The sequence below is a fragment of the Schistocerca americana genome, chromosome 3 (assembly GCF_021461395.2).
Source record: "Schistocerca americana isolate TAMUIC-IGC-003095 chromosome 3, iqSchAmer2.1, whole genome shotgun sequence".
Classification (NCBI taxonomy): Eukaryota; Metazoa; Arthropoda; class Insecta; order Orthoptera; family Acrididae; genus Schistocerca; species Schistocerca americana.
Genome location: NC_060121.1, coordinates 370,779,351 through 370,794,647, shown reverse-complemented (window position 1 = coordinate 370,794,647; position 15,297 = coordinate 370,779,351). Strand labels below are relative to the sequence as shown.

The 15,297-nt window shown below is 34.9% G+C and overlaps 2 protein-coding genes across 2 annotated transcripts in view; one reads left to right on the top strand and one right to left on the bottom strand.

Moving 5' to 3' along the window:
* Window positions 1-6,909, top strand: part of LOC124606933 — a 34,427-nt gene extending 27,518 nt beyond the window's left edge. Inside the window, exon 2 of the mRNA XM_047139047.1 lies at window positions 5,279-6,909. Within this exon, the coding sequence (XP_046995003.1) occupies window positions 5,279-5,366 (88 nt within the window). The 3' untranslated portion in view covers window positions 5,367-6,909. The remainder of the gene's footprint in view (window positions 1-5,278) is intronic.
* A 1,520-nt stretch (window positions 6,910-8,429) lies between these two features.
* Window positions 8,430-15,297, bottom strand: part of LOC124605524 (fatty acid synthase-like) — a 135,820-nt gene continuing 128,952 nt past the window's right edge. Inside the window, exon 16 of the mRNA XM_047137268.1 lies at window positions 8,430-8,641. Within this exon, the coding sequence (XP_046993224.1) occupies window positions 8,486-8,641 (156 nt within the window). The 3' untranslated portion in view covers window positions 8,430-8,485. The remainder of the gene's footprint in view (window positions 8,642-15,297) is intronic.

Here is a 15,297-nt window from a genome sequence, read left to right as displayed (position 1 = left end):
TTCCCCCTAAGGTAAGTCTTTCCGCTCCCGGGATTGGAATGACTCCTTACCCTCTCCCTTAAAACCCATATCCTTTTGTCTTTCCTTCTCCTTCCCTCTTTCCTGATGAGGCAACCATTGGTTGCGAAAGCTAGAATTTTGTGTGTATGTTTGTGTTTGTTTGTGTGTCTATCGACCTGCCAGCGCTTTTGTTTGGTAAGTTTCATCATCTTTCTTTTCAGATATATTTTTCCCACGTGGAATGTTTCCCTCTATTATATTTATATATATATATATATATATATATTTTTTTTTCCACGTAGGAAAAATATATCTAAAAACAAAGATGATGTGACTTACCAAATGAAAGTGCTGGCAGGTCGACAGACACACAAACAAACACAAACATACACACAAAATTCAAGCTTTCGCAAAAAAACTGTTGCCTCATCAGGAATGAGGGAAGGATATATATATATATATATATATATATATATATATATATATATATATATATAAAAAACAAAGATGATGTGACTTACCAAATGAAAGTGCTGGCAGGTCGACAGACACACAAACAAACACAAACATACACACAAAATTCAAGCTTTACATGAAAGATGAGAAAAAATTTACAAGGTTTATACAAAGAAAAATCCATTAAGGGGAATAACATTTTCTTAATTACACTTTAATATTTTTCATAGTTAAACTTCACATATTTTGCCTTCTATTCACATGCAAGTTGGAGAGGGGGGGGGGGGGGGGGGGGGAAGAGGATTATGCAGAAAAAACAAAGGGTGAGCACTATCTGTTTATATAGCAAATAAATTCATCAATGTTATAGAAACTCTGACCTAATAGAAGTCTCTTTAATTCTTTTTTAAATATATGTAAGTTTTGTATGCTTTTTATTTCTTCTGGTAAGGCATTGAACATTATTTTGGGTAGATACATCTCACTATTTTGGAACAGGGATTTTGAATGTATGTTTCTATGGAAATCACGCCTGTTTCTGGTCTGATGGTCATGTACTTCTCTGTTTAGAGAAGAGAATTCTTGATTTGACTTTAGGAAACATACTGATTCATAGATGAATAAACTAGGGAGGGTCAAAATTTTCAACTCCTTAAAGAGTCCTCTACATCGATCTCTGTAGGCAACATCCTTCAGAATCCGAATAGCTCTCTTTTGGAGCTTAAAACAACTTTTTGCGAAACCTGTATTCCCCCAAAATATAATACTATATCTTAGGTTACTATGAATGTAAGAGTAGTAGGCATGTAGTACTGTTTCAAAATTTCAGTTTTCTTTAAGTTTTCTTAATATATAACAGTATGTCCTAAGTTTTTTATTCAATAGTTCAACATGTTTTTCCCATCTCAAGTTATTTTGTAAAAGAAGTTTGTTCTGTCAGACATTTCGCAATCTCTACTCTTATGTTATTTTTTACTTTGTTCCTTATGTGCCTAAAGTTCATCCAAGTGGTTTTTTTTGTCATTTATAATTAAGTAATTGTCTTTGAACCATTCAGCTGCCTCATTCATTGTTGAAGCTATTTTTGCTTATAGGTCAGCTTCACTAACTCCCTTAATAAAAAGGCTCATATCATCTGCGAAAAGTACTGATTCTGCTCTTGTTAGATGGTTAGGAAAATCATTAATAAAACTAAGAAGAGCAGAGGGCCTAGAACAGAACCCTGGGGTATACCACAGTTGACATTCAGATATGTTGAGTAATATTTTGTGCCATTATGTATAATTTGAACATTTTGATATCTGTTGCACAGATAACGATTGAAACCAGCTGTATGCTTTTCCACATACTCCATAGCAATACAGTTTCTCTAGCAAAATATCATGGCTGATGAGGTCAAATGCCTTGGATAGATCTAAAAATATTCCACAGTTTAAGTCCTCATTATCCATTGCAGTTAAAACCTGTTCCAAGAAGTGATATACAGCTGTTTCTGTAGACCTGTTTTTCCTGAATCCATTCTGTGCATTGGTTAGAATTTTGCATTTGTTTAGGAAACTCAGCAGTCTCTCATAAATCATTTTTTGGTTTAACTGGATTCTATAGGAAATTTTGTAGCAGAGAAGGTTTGAATGCTTCATGCCTGTGTGAACTTTTGAAGAAGAATAGTGTTTGGGATTGGAATCAGAAATGTCAGGATGCTTTCAATGAGACCAAAGGACAGTTGTGTCAGATATTGTTCAGACTGGATTTCTCTCTTCCTTTTTGTACTATGACAGACAGTAATGATATTGGTTTGGGTGCTCATTTATTTCAGGAAGTTGAAGTTGGAGGTGTTATTGAACACAGATCACCTGCATTCACTAGTAGAATATTGCAGAAGCATGAAAAGACATACACTGTAACTGAGAAAGAACGTTTGGCTGTACATTGAGCATTCAACAAGTTAAAAAATTATCTACTAGGCCACAAAGTCACAATCTATACTGATCACAAAGCATTATGTTATCTCCAGGAGTGTAAGCTGTACCATAACAAAATTACTTGTTGGGGCTTGTTTTCACAGTAGTTCAGTTATGAAACCAGATACATTAAGGCACAGACAATGTAGTTGCTGATGCTTTGTCTAGCCTATCTTTAGTGAGTGAATCATCTAAAAACTTTGCAAGAGGAGAGAATGAGTTTAAAATTATGTACTTGAGAGATGTGATAGGGGGAAAAGAGATCTTGAAAATTTGCAAAGACATTGGTAGGTATCAAAATCATCATCAAAACTGTAAGTTGGTTAGGAGCATGTTGGGTAAGAAAGTAGGAGAAAAGACTGAACAATATTATAAGGTACACAAAGGTATTTTATTCAGGAGACATAAGACTGACTCAGATGTTGGCCGGAACAGTGTATTGATACTTAAATTACTTACACACATGAGAGTTTTGGTCATCGTGGATCAACCAGTGCACCCAAAAGATTCAGGACACCATCTAGTTTTATATCGTAAGAAGGAGAGTCAAGAAGAAGAATGCCAGTTGTGACAGATGTCAAAGAATGAAAGTAAGTAACCAAACAAGTAGAGGTCAAATGTAAAACACAGTGCCTAATAGTAACCTAGACCTTGTATCTGTGGATGTCTGTGGACCTTTGCCTAAGTCTGAGAATGGATTTTGTTATGTTTTTGTGGTGGTTGATGTATTTTCGAGGCCAATAAGTGTTTCCTCTTAAGAAAACTACCACTACGCAAATTATTTCTAACAATTTTAGAGAAGGAAACTTGCTACTCACCATATAGCGGAGATGCTGAGTGGCGATAGGTACAACAAAATGATTCACACAATTACAGATTTCAGCCATTAAGGTTTTTGTCAGCAACACACACACACACACACACACACACACACACACACACACACACACACAGAGCGAGGGTGCGCGCACAAACGCAAACGAAACTTACACACATGTCTGCAGTCTCAGATAACTGAAACAAGTATGAAAACACGTATTTTCATCAGGTTGGTATTCCAATAACAATTTTATCTGACAGTAGTTCTCAGTTTACATCACAAACTTGGAAAGACTTTGTTGATAATGCTCAAATAAGGCACACTCTAAACTCTGTGTACCACTGTGACGAAGCAAGCTGAAATACTTTTACTTCCCCTCTTGTTTTGCCATCTGCCTTCTTAGAATTCATTTTTTCACATTTAACTAAGTACCATTAATGTACATGAGCATAATCTGCATTTTCATAAAAGAGAAAGGTTGGCCCTCAGTTTTAAAGAATATAACACGAGATCTAATTTTGTGCGTAGTTTTATGTATGTAATTGATTTTCTAATTTATTTCAACTATTCCTAATTAGTATCTTTCATTATAGGGTTAAATCAGTATTTGGTTCATAACTTAAATTCTATTGTTGGCTTATAAACAAACTGAGGACAACAAACGAAGAGATAAACAAAGTAGGCGAGAGTCGTCGCACCATCCATCGATTAATCTTGCAAAAATATATATGAGAGAAATTGGAAGACTGTTTAGACCATATTGTAGAAAGAATTGTACTAGTTGGTTAGATTATATTAGTGATTTTGATGATATTATGAACAGCTTACAACATTCTTCAAGAGGTTTTTCACCATATGAAACATGTTTAATTGCAGATGAGCTATCTTTAGTTCTGAGAATGTTGAGTTTCCACCATGTAAAATTCAGTCACTGCAAGAGAGAGAAGAGTGTATCTGGGACCTGATGAAAATGCAGGGGTTAGGAAGAAGCAGAGATATGATGGTAAAGACAGATTTTCTAACTTTGAGGTAGAAGATCTTGTTTTTATGAATGACAAAGAGAAATCTAAAGTGGTGACATCTGAGACAAAGAAATTCTCCGATATTAATATAGGACATTCGAAATTCTTGAAAATCTGTATGCTAATGCATACAGACTTGTGTATCCTAAATCTAAGAGGGTGTCTGGATTACACAATATCTCTGAACTGAAAGCTTATAGACATGATAACCTAATTTTTCTTTCTCATTTGTCAGGAATGTGGTATGTATGAGAATGTGATTTTTCATGTGCAGTATTGTCTATTGACTGAGTTTAAGTCAGTGCTGCATTATATTTGCAGATTCATACAACTATATAATTCTGTTATGCAATAGATTTTTGCTTTAGATTTTGATACACGTATGCCACGTGACTAAATGGGTAGATCCTTTTCAATTTTGACATGTGACAATTCTATTAAATGTCTAGTGATAGATTTCTAATTTTACAATGCTGTTAGTGTTAAATATCTTGTGTACTTTGCAGAAACTGATTTAATTGTCATGAACTCTTTTGGGTAAAGTCATGGGTGTTGTGGTAAATTGAGTGAAGACTCGTTTTATTGATGTGTACTGTAAATATTTGGAATAGTAACTTCAAATTTCACATGTGCAAACCAAATACATGTGTATGTTAAACATAGAATTCTTATGTCAGTACATCATGGACTATGGTCCATACCTCATTTTGCTGGCATTTGTCAGATGCTGCGTCAGTGCTGTCCAACTTGTCTTGCTTGTGCGCATAATTTCTTGTAATCTGCTAATTGCTAAGTAAATGTTACTTTGAGATATCTTTAGTGTATATTATCTTACTAGTTCACTTATTTCATTTCATTTAGCTCTGTTTATTAATGTACTGTATCTGTGTACACTTTTTAATCCATTCTGACGTAAACCCTGAATACTTATTTTTTTCAATATAGATAGGCAGAACATATGCCATGTGATGTGAGGGAGGTATTGGATAGCATACTTAATACACAAAACAATGTTTCAGGGTTCGATGTGGAAACTACACAGAAAGTTATCTCTCAGCTGGAGCATGTGATGAGAAATCTAGGGAGGAAACTGAAAGATGTGGGTAGATTCACTCTCACACTCCTGTATGGCTACACCATTGTTGGTACAGTCTACTTTCAAGAGACCATAGATGCTGCGTAATGTACTCAAGCATCTGTCAACATCAATCTTGTGACTGAAACTTGTAAATTGTTAGCCAAGAAATTAACCTATACACAAAATTCTTGTATTTATATAAGTTTCAAGGAACTAGTTGTTTAGAAAAAAAGTCACTACTATGGACAATGTTATTCCACATAAATGCACCTTTTTTTTGCAAGTAGGAGGATTAACTTCCCAACACATTATGTAACTTTAAATCTTGTTTGTCTTTGTTTGATGTTCCATGACTAATGATTTGTTATGTCCAACAGAGAAATGTGAAACTTAAAAACTTCAGCAGTATATTTTATGAACCGTGTTGTACAAAATAATTATCAGAATGTGATAAAATTACAGACTTTTAGGTTAGTAGCCATACATTTCGATGAATTTTGCAGGTTAGTTTGTATGAACAATTAGCAAATAGCGTGGAAGACATTTATATTTGTAATCATAAATTGTGTATAGACTATACAACAAAAGTATACATTCCTGATTTCACATACTGATTTTGGTCCTCATGCTACTCAATTGTCATCATTCCAGGCTATTAATGACTCTGATTACCTGTATTTATCCTGAATAATGCATTATTGTATCTCATTGGAACTTCAGTTGTGTGCAAACTCATGCCTAACTCTGTTTTGGGTAACCCTGGTCATCACGACTGTAAGTGTGTACTCAAGTAGCATGTGCAACTATTGATTGGTACTAGATGCTTCCTTTAATCATTATTTCCATATGATTGAACTTATTGATGTATGATTATGAACTTTATTCATTTTGCTGTGTCAAAACATTTCTTCTGGTGTGTACCCAGTGTGGCTGGGATTCATGGGCCGGTCCCCACATCGTAAGCATAGGCCCTAATATGTTTTCATTTTTGACTCTTTTTATGAGTCATCATATCCTTACATGCTCTGGTTTATGTGACTGATTTTGTGCCATACTCCTACTCGTAATCGAGTATATTCTTTTGGTCTGTACACTTAGGCTCTGAATTGTTTTTTCTTCTCTTTTGACGATTTTCAAGGTGTAAACTTGCAATTTCTAATTCTAATACTTTACATTTCCTCTGCACTTATTTCTGTGGTTTAGTGTTGTAATGTTGTAGCTTTGACTTTATCATTTGGCTTGGGATGGAATGTTCAACAGATCTGAAAATCTGAATGCCATGTCCTCAGATATGTATAGATTCTGACATCTATAGTAGATATTTTTGTTATGTTTTCTATAGTATGTTACTTCTATATCTTTTGCAGTTTTTTTGTAAGATAACCCATACTTATATTAAAAGGGAAGTGATGATCATACAACCTAAAATTTTCTTGCAATTTTGGAGTTTAACTTCGATAATCTATATTCTGTCTTTTGGCATCATTTTGTACACCATTTGGCAAACCTTATAGTAGGTCACAAAATACTGTAAACACATTGTTTCCATATTATGTGAGGGGGGCGGGGGTGTTGTAATGGAACATCCTCCTCTAGCATTACTTTTTCTCAACAGTAGTTGTTGATACCAGTATTATTTTTCGAATTTTGGCTAGGTCGATGTTATTTCAGTGCTTTTCTGGAAACTTTCAGAAAATTTTATGCTCAGTATGTTATATTTCAAAATTCATGGTAAGGATTTACCTTATAAAATATTTTAGTTTCGATGTTATAATCAATAAGTACTAGTTCTCAATATGCAGATAAAATTATTTTTTTAGAATCATTTGAAATTACAAATTATTGGCACACTTAATATTTCTATTATTAATTACGCAATCCTGTACTACTTACTATATTTATTTCTGGATTCATTTATGAAATAACAATCAAAATGAATAATGTAACAGTGTCTAGAAGAAATTCATTCGTTAAGAAAAATTGTAAACCCTTTGGAATATCATTATTTCCACAAAGTGTGAGTCGTAAGCGTGCCTCTGATGTGACTGGACATATTTTTGTGTAAACAATGTAAATTCGGCTTTGTTAATGTGAAAAATCAAAACACTGTACGAGCTTCTGTAGGAATATGTGACACTTTTTTAAACAACCTGCATGTGCATACCATTCACATACCTACACTCTTTAGTGTCTTTATTATTGCTGGATGATCATAATTCACAAAGACATAGATTCATGACTACCTTATCATCTCTAGGCCACATCAAGACAGGCCTGTTGTATTACAAGTTACAACATTATGAACTCCTGGATAGAACTTGTCACGAATCAGTTGAAGAACACCAAACAAAGATTCTTCTGTTCTTCCAGTACATGTTTATCTACCTTGTTCAAATTAATATTCTGATGTTGATTCTTAAAGACAGCTCTTAGTCCAACCTTTTCAACTCCAAAGCTAATCGTGTAAAATATGACACAGGAAGAAGTTTTATTGTTTTTATTTTTAAACTAAATCATGAATATATTTTCAGGCTTTTATGTTGAAATTTTATTACTGAAATACTTGTAATTTTGAAGGCTAATTATGCCTTCTTCAGTTCATGATTTCAAAAGCAACATCATTTCATGTAAATGATCACTAACCAAACATAATGGAAATAAATCTATTTGCATATTTTCTGTATTAAGCATAATCAACATAAATTGTTCAAACTGCAATTTTGCTCATGACTTAAGTAATTAGATTCACAGCAATTATAATCGAATACATTGTTCTGTATGATCTTCTCACAACATAAGTTTAGAACTACATTTAAAACAAAAATAGCAATTTTTAATTAAGTGAACTGTTAGAAGCAGCTCTATCATATAAATATCACTACATTTATACTGATATTCATGTGACACAAGATTATTAATACAATTTTCTCTTTCAATTTCATATAATTTCACAGTATTTCTATTACATTACAACTGTGAGTGACATAACAACAGTAACAACATTATTCAGTCAGTCCATTATAATGTCCTAAATGATAAACATGATATAACAATGGAGGAAAATATCTCAAAAGTGGTACATGCATTTACACATGCCATTTGTATGTGCAAAAGAGGTTTTTGCTTGATGTATTTGCATGGTACTGTGTCACAGTAGATTCTCAGAATCATCCAGTAGCAGGGACTTGTGTTCTTGTAACCATTCATTTATATTATGGGCTATTGCTTTACATCTCTCTGGACCTTGCAAAAATGTTTTATGGTTGCCTTCCGCATATTTTATATCAATAGGTCCAGCCGTTATCTGTCATTAAAGAAAAACATATTAATTGCCTGACAGTGGTTTAATATCTCTTAATTAAAATATTAGGTTTAAATATGAATGTCAACTGAAACACAAATTACTGTAACCAATCAAATTTTGTATTTTGAAGGATTTTATCTCCAACATCAGGTGGCTTTATTTCAATAATAAGCAAAGATGAATTGTATGATAGCAGAATACAAAACACTATTTCAGTACAGGCTTCAAAGTTATGTTCATGTTTGATTGCATAGGTGAACAGCAATGCAAATGTAAATATCTACCACATACTAATTTCCTATTCGTGTTTGCATTGTATCCACTCTCTATAAACAGCTGGAGAAATAGCTGTCTACAAGAAACATGTCCAGTTTGATTTCAGACAGTGTACAGACACCACAAGAATGTTTTAAACTTCACTGAGCGACTGGAGACTGTAATACTAAAACTTAATAAATACATATACAGGTAAGTCGTGTAGAGATTTTAATACTGATTTCACTCAGATAGCACTAATGAAGGGCATTTAGAGTTACTAAAGTCCAGCTGTGGCTGCTTATCCATAGTAATACTCTCAACAAGGATAGTAGGTCACAGCATAACAGCAATTGATACTTTATTTTGTGAATCCTACAATAAATGGTTTCTCTAATGGTCTATTGGCAGCAATGAAGTATCTCCATAAATGGGTTTTAGCTAAGAAGAGAAAAGGACAGCTTCATGGAACCATAAATGCTGACTCAGTAACGCTTTTCTGAGGATGTTTACTGGATGAACAATGGAAAGAAGTTTGCCAAGGACACGTAGTATATGATAAAACCACATTATTTCCTAAAAATGTTCTTACAAAACTATGTTCCTCATTTATGGACACTAATATAGATAGCTGAAGCCCTGTTGAAAAGTTGGTCTTGTCTGGCACTGTGTTTGGCAGTAAGGGCAGCTGGTTCATAGGGATGATTGAAGGATTGGGGGCATGAGTGGATACGACACAGAAGATCTGTTTGCAGACTTGGTTTGTAGACAGTCTGTGTTTGAAGGCCTTAGTAAGACCTTCAGAATACTGAGCAAGAAAGTGCTTGTCACTGTAGGGGTGACATCTACAAGGTTGTACGGAAGAAACTTTTTAACATAGAAGAGAAGGCAGCTATCAGAATGGAGGTACTGTTGATGGTTAGTGGGATTCATATGGACTTAAGTTTTTAATGAGCCATTACAGAGGAGGAGGAGGTCAACATTCAGGAAGGTGGCACACTATATGGGGAAGACCATATTAAGCAGATAGGGGAGTAGGTATTGATGCAGTAGAGGATCCAGTTGAGAGTGTATTGACCCTGGATCTGGATGATAAAAATAGCATTAATGAACTGAACAAGACAAAGGATGTATGATCTTGGGTGGCTAGAAAAGATTCATCTAGATGACTCATAAACAAATTTGTAGAATGCATCTGTGAGCCATCAGCTGTAAAAATACACCTTTATTGTCTAGTGGTTTCGATTAAATAATCGTATTCACAGGAGGACTGTAAAATATAGAAACAGAAAAAAGTAGTATACACAAACAAAAGAAGCAATCGGTCACGAATACATTAGCTTCACATCAACTCCAATCATACGTACATACAACTGCTCCATAAACTCAGATGAACTAAAACTGTCTTGTCTGATACAAAAGAAATAGTGTATAAAATAAAACTTAATCATCAGCTGTTGAAACTGATTATTTCAAACTCAACAATGTATATATTAATGTTCAATGTCAAAGACTGTATTGCCAAAGATTATGGGGCCAAATAACAATAACAATAATAATAACAATAATATATATTTCAGAAAAATCTAGGATTCCACTTGCACAAATGATGAGCACATCATGGTGGCATCTCTTATTTATCCAAACAACAGCTGCAATAACACAATTGGGGCCACCACAGACATCAACATTCATCAATGCAAAATTACACCATTACAGACATCAGGATCGTGCAACATTTGCTGATAAGTAGTGATACTGATAGCAATCTTAATTTGATTCCTACAGCATAAAGTTGTTTGTAGGTGGTTGGATGCCACCTGTGCATATGATGAACAGATTGCACTATCTATTCAGCACCAACAGGGGGGGCCCCAGAGGACAATACACTGTGATGAGCATGAATAAATCACTTTTCAGCTTTGGTATGACCAATGTGTAGTTTACTTTTTTTAAATTGTGTGTACACAGTACAATCATCCATTAATGGAAATTAAACAATTCTACCATGTCCTTTAATCCAGACACATATCATGAAGATGTAATTTGTACCTTCATCTAGTGTGAATACAACAGCAACAGATGCACTTGTAGTTGCAGAATAGCACTATACAATGTCAGACAACATTAAAATCTTGTAAGCAACAATGGGTATATGGATAAAACAGAGAATGTACCTTATTTTTGGAATTTCAAGGAACAGTCTCATGTTCACATGAATGAAGAGGGTTGGAGAATATACTTCAACTGAATTTTCTTAGCTTGAATAAAAAGACAGAGGAGGTTGCTCAACATGAAGAACATTCTCCAGTCCAAGCTGCTGGAGAAGGTGGTCACACGTGTGTGAGGTGTGCTTTGTGTGAATGCATGTGTGTGCATTTACTTTTCTGATAAAGGTTTTGGTCAACAGATAATGTGTGTCTCTTCATTGTGCTTGTCTGCAACTTAGTGTATCATCTTTATGGTAAGCAGCAATCTAACTTTTCTTTATATTGTTAATATTCTCTCATTTCATTTGAATAAAACTAGATTTGTGTCTCATAACCAGAGAACGTTTTCTGGGCTTTGATGCGAGCTTTGTAGCTTACTTCAAGCTGAATAAGTTCTGTTGATGTTAAGTTTTCCTGAGTTTGTTTTTGGTAAAAATGGCAGGATCTATGTTGCTCAGAAGGCAAAATATGATATACATATTCCAAAGAAACACTGAAGAGAGAAACTGTAGACATTTATACAGGTTGAACAATAAAAACATTATTTGGCTGGGGAATTTCCTTCCTAAAAATCAAGAAATAAGAGGGGGTGACCTTTCAAATGAAGCAAAATTGTGAACATTTTTGTCCTATGTAGCACACCCATGTTTTCAGACAGGTGCAGGGAAGACTGAGCTATACACAAGGCAACTGTGTCACCGCCATTTTCAGATGTTCCTCATCATGTTTTCTCACAGCATAAATCTTATATTTTGTTATGTTGGAAAAAGTAGACAATAATAATAACTGATTTATTACAAACCTAGCAATCTGTTTCTCATAATGAAATAACACGTATGTGACACACCATATTTAACCAAAATTATTTTGTGTTAGAAAACCTTTACAGAGTTCTGGTTTGGAGTAGATAAAAATGTGATGTATTCTTAAGATTTAATTCACATAATGTGACCGCATAAATTAATAACAGAAAATATTTCCAAATGTCAAACATTCTGTAACATCATCCACAATCATCTTAATAATTTGTTTCTGCACAAAAAAGTAAAATAAAAACATAGTGCAACTCTTCCAGAACACACTGATGCCATTTCCATATTTGTACACTGAATAGTTTGCCTGTTTGAGTAAGCTGAATGAAATGTTAGATTACGCATATGTTCTGTCATATGTGTGGCAAGATGACACACACCATGAACATTCTCAAGAAGGAGGGGCAAGTAGAGAAAAGAACTCCCTCATTAGAGAATATGCATTGAATTTTTTATTCATACAAAATTGAGAACTTTCTCTCCGATCATCTCCTCCAAAGAATGTTCTCTTTTTTATTCATATGACCCAATGTCTCATGGAGAAAAGTTTCCAAAGCAATAAATTCTGGCAGTGTTTTTCTATCTACATAAACAGCGGCTACAGTAACCCAATTTTGGCCACTGTGAATATCATTATTCATCAACAAAGCACTTTTGCAATGTGCTGATTGTTTGCCTTATGCACATGATTAGGATAGCTGCAGTTTGTGGTGGCTGAAATTATTCTAAGTACATTAGCAATGAAAAGCATAATTCAGATTGTTTGCTGTAATAAGTAACTACACAGTCACGTAGTCAGTTATCAAGTCAGTGAGATGCCGCCCTAAAATGTTCATTGTGTGTACAGGTGACATCCTACTATATACAAACAGCTTTTTAATGCAGATACCAAGTACAAAATTGCCATCACTACCACTACTTGTCAGAAACTGTCGTGGCCCATCTGTAAGCCGTGGCGTAAAATTTTATTTTGTATTGATGAATAGTGATGTTTATGGTGGCCAGAACTTGTTTACTGTAGCCTTTGTTTGTGCTGATAAGAATAACACTGCCAGAATTACTACTTTGGAAAACTTTCCTCTCTGAGATGTCATCACCTCCAAGATTTTAATACTATCTGAGACTGTGTGATCATATACTGCTACTATTAGTGCATCCATTACTGTCAACAAACCTTTGTGTATTCCTTCTAGACTTAGTTGCAAGTTGAGTCTTGGTGATATGTTATGAATTTGGATTGAGGAACATTGATATAATGCTAAATTTGCTTTAATAAGTGGCGGTACTGTGTATACATCATTTTGAAAAGATAAAGATTAATATTTAAAGAATCTTTACTTATGATACACACCACCTTGGTCATTGGTTTGTATTATACATTCAAGAATCATAATCCTTCAAAGATGCATCATTTGTTTGTTGTGTGTGACTTTTGCTCCTCATTATCAGGATAGTAACCACGGGGCTCAGATCCCACTCTTGGAGGATAATGTATTTTCAGAATGCTTTGTGTTGGCCATCATTCTTCACAGAAGCCCACTATCTTTACTGGAAAACAAATAGTATTTTTAGAAGACTGCAGACATTGCGTTGGGACAGAACAAAACTGTACAGTTTGTCTTCTGCCAGCCTTCTCCAGTTTCATATTTCCAACTTTCTCAGACCGGTCACCACATAATTCAGCCATCACAATCTTGGTCTGTCCACTGAGTGACTAGCATCTGGTTTTACAGTTAGCAACTTCTTTGGCAATTGCTCTTCTTCCAGTCTCTGCTCATCTCAGCCACTGCAACCTTTGTGCCTTTACATCTACAGTGATTGGAGTTCATACAGTTCTGCATTGGTCCTAATTTTCCAAGCACATTTTTCACATACTGTCCAATATTCCTTGTGCAGTGCTTTGCATTCCTATGTATCCAAGGCATTTTTTACCTGTTGTTGGTTTTACAATTATTTTGTACAATGTCATCTTCAGCTGTCTTGCAATGTTGAGAGGATCACAAGATGTTAAGGAAGCTGTAATAGCACCTGTTACCTGTAGCTCTTCTCATGTTTACCTCTGTTGGTACCATATTATCTTCCATAACCATTCCCATCCCCCCACCCCACAAATACAAGAAACAGATTTTAGATTGCCTGAATGAATGCTCAGCATGTTAATTTCATCTCCATCACTAACAACGTTGATTATCTGAGTATCAAAGCACAAAGTTCAAGTGCACTTTACAATATGTTTTAGATAGGTATGTGTTGACAAAGTTGTGAGGGATGGAAAAAACCTGCTGTGGTCTGACAGCTAAGTTTGAAAACTGCTGTAAATGCAAAGAGAGCTTCACCACAAATTTAAACATAGCCAAAGCCTCACAGACAAACTAAAGTTAAACAAACCCAAAATTAGTTGGTTGGTTGGTTGGCTGATTTGAGGGAGGGGACTAAACAGCGAGGTCGTCAGTCGCATTGGATTAAGGAAGGAAATAAAGGGAAGTCAGCTGTGCCCTTTCAAAGGAACCATCTCGGCATTTGCCTGAAGCAATTTGTGGAAATAACGGAAAACCTAAATCAGAATGAGCAGACACACAAAAATATTGGCCTATATCTCTGACATTGATCATTTGTAAAATTTTGGAACATATTTTATGCTTCCATAATGTGACATCTTCGGAGACCAAAATTTGGTCTGAAGGAGCCAACACTGGCTCTGAAAACAACGACTGTGTGAAACCCAGCTTGCTCTTTTTGTCCATGAGACCCAGAAAGCGGTATATATAGGCACCCAGGTAGACACTGTGTCGCGTGAGTGTGGGGAATATCAGACCCGCTGTGGGATCGGATTGAGGAGTTTCTAGCAAACAGAATACAGCCTGTCATTCTTAGTGGGAGAAGTATTCAGTTGAAAAATTAACTTTGGTCATGCTGTAGAGAGTGTTATAGGACTATTACTTTCCACAATAATTATAAATGACCTAATTGATGGGGTTTCTCACAGATGATGCTGTTGCATACAGAGAAATTGCAACTCTAAAAAATTATTGCCAAATTCAGGAAGACCAACAGAGTATCAATGCTTGCTGCAGGGTGTGTCAATTGATCCTCAACACAAACAAATGTAACGTACTGCACACACATAGACAGAAAGACCCTTTGTTATATATTGCACAATTGCGGAACAATCACTGGAAGCAGTTACTTCCATAAAATACCTAAGAATATGTGTACAGATTGATTTGAAATGGAGCAGCTGCATAAAATTAATCATGAGTAAGGCAGATGCCTGACTGATATACATTGGAAGAATCCTCAGGAAATGCAGTCAGTCAACAGAGGAAGTAGCTTACAAAACCCTCATTTGAACAATACTTAAATATTGTTCATCAGTATA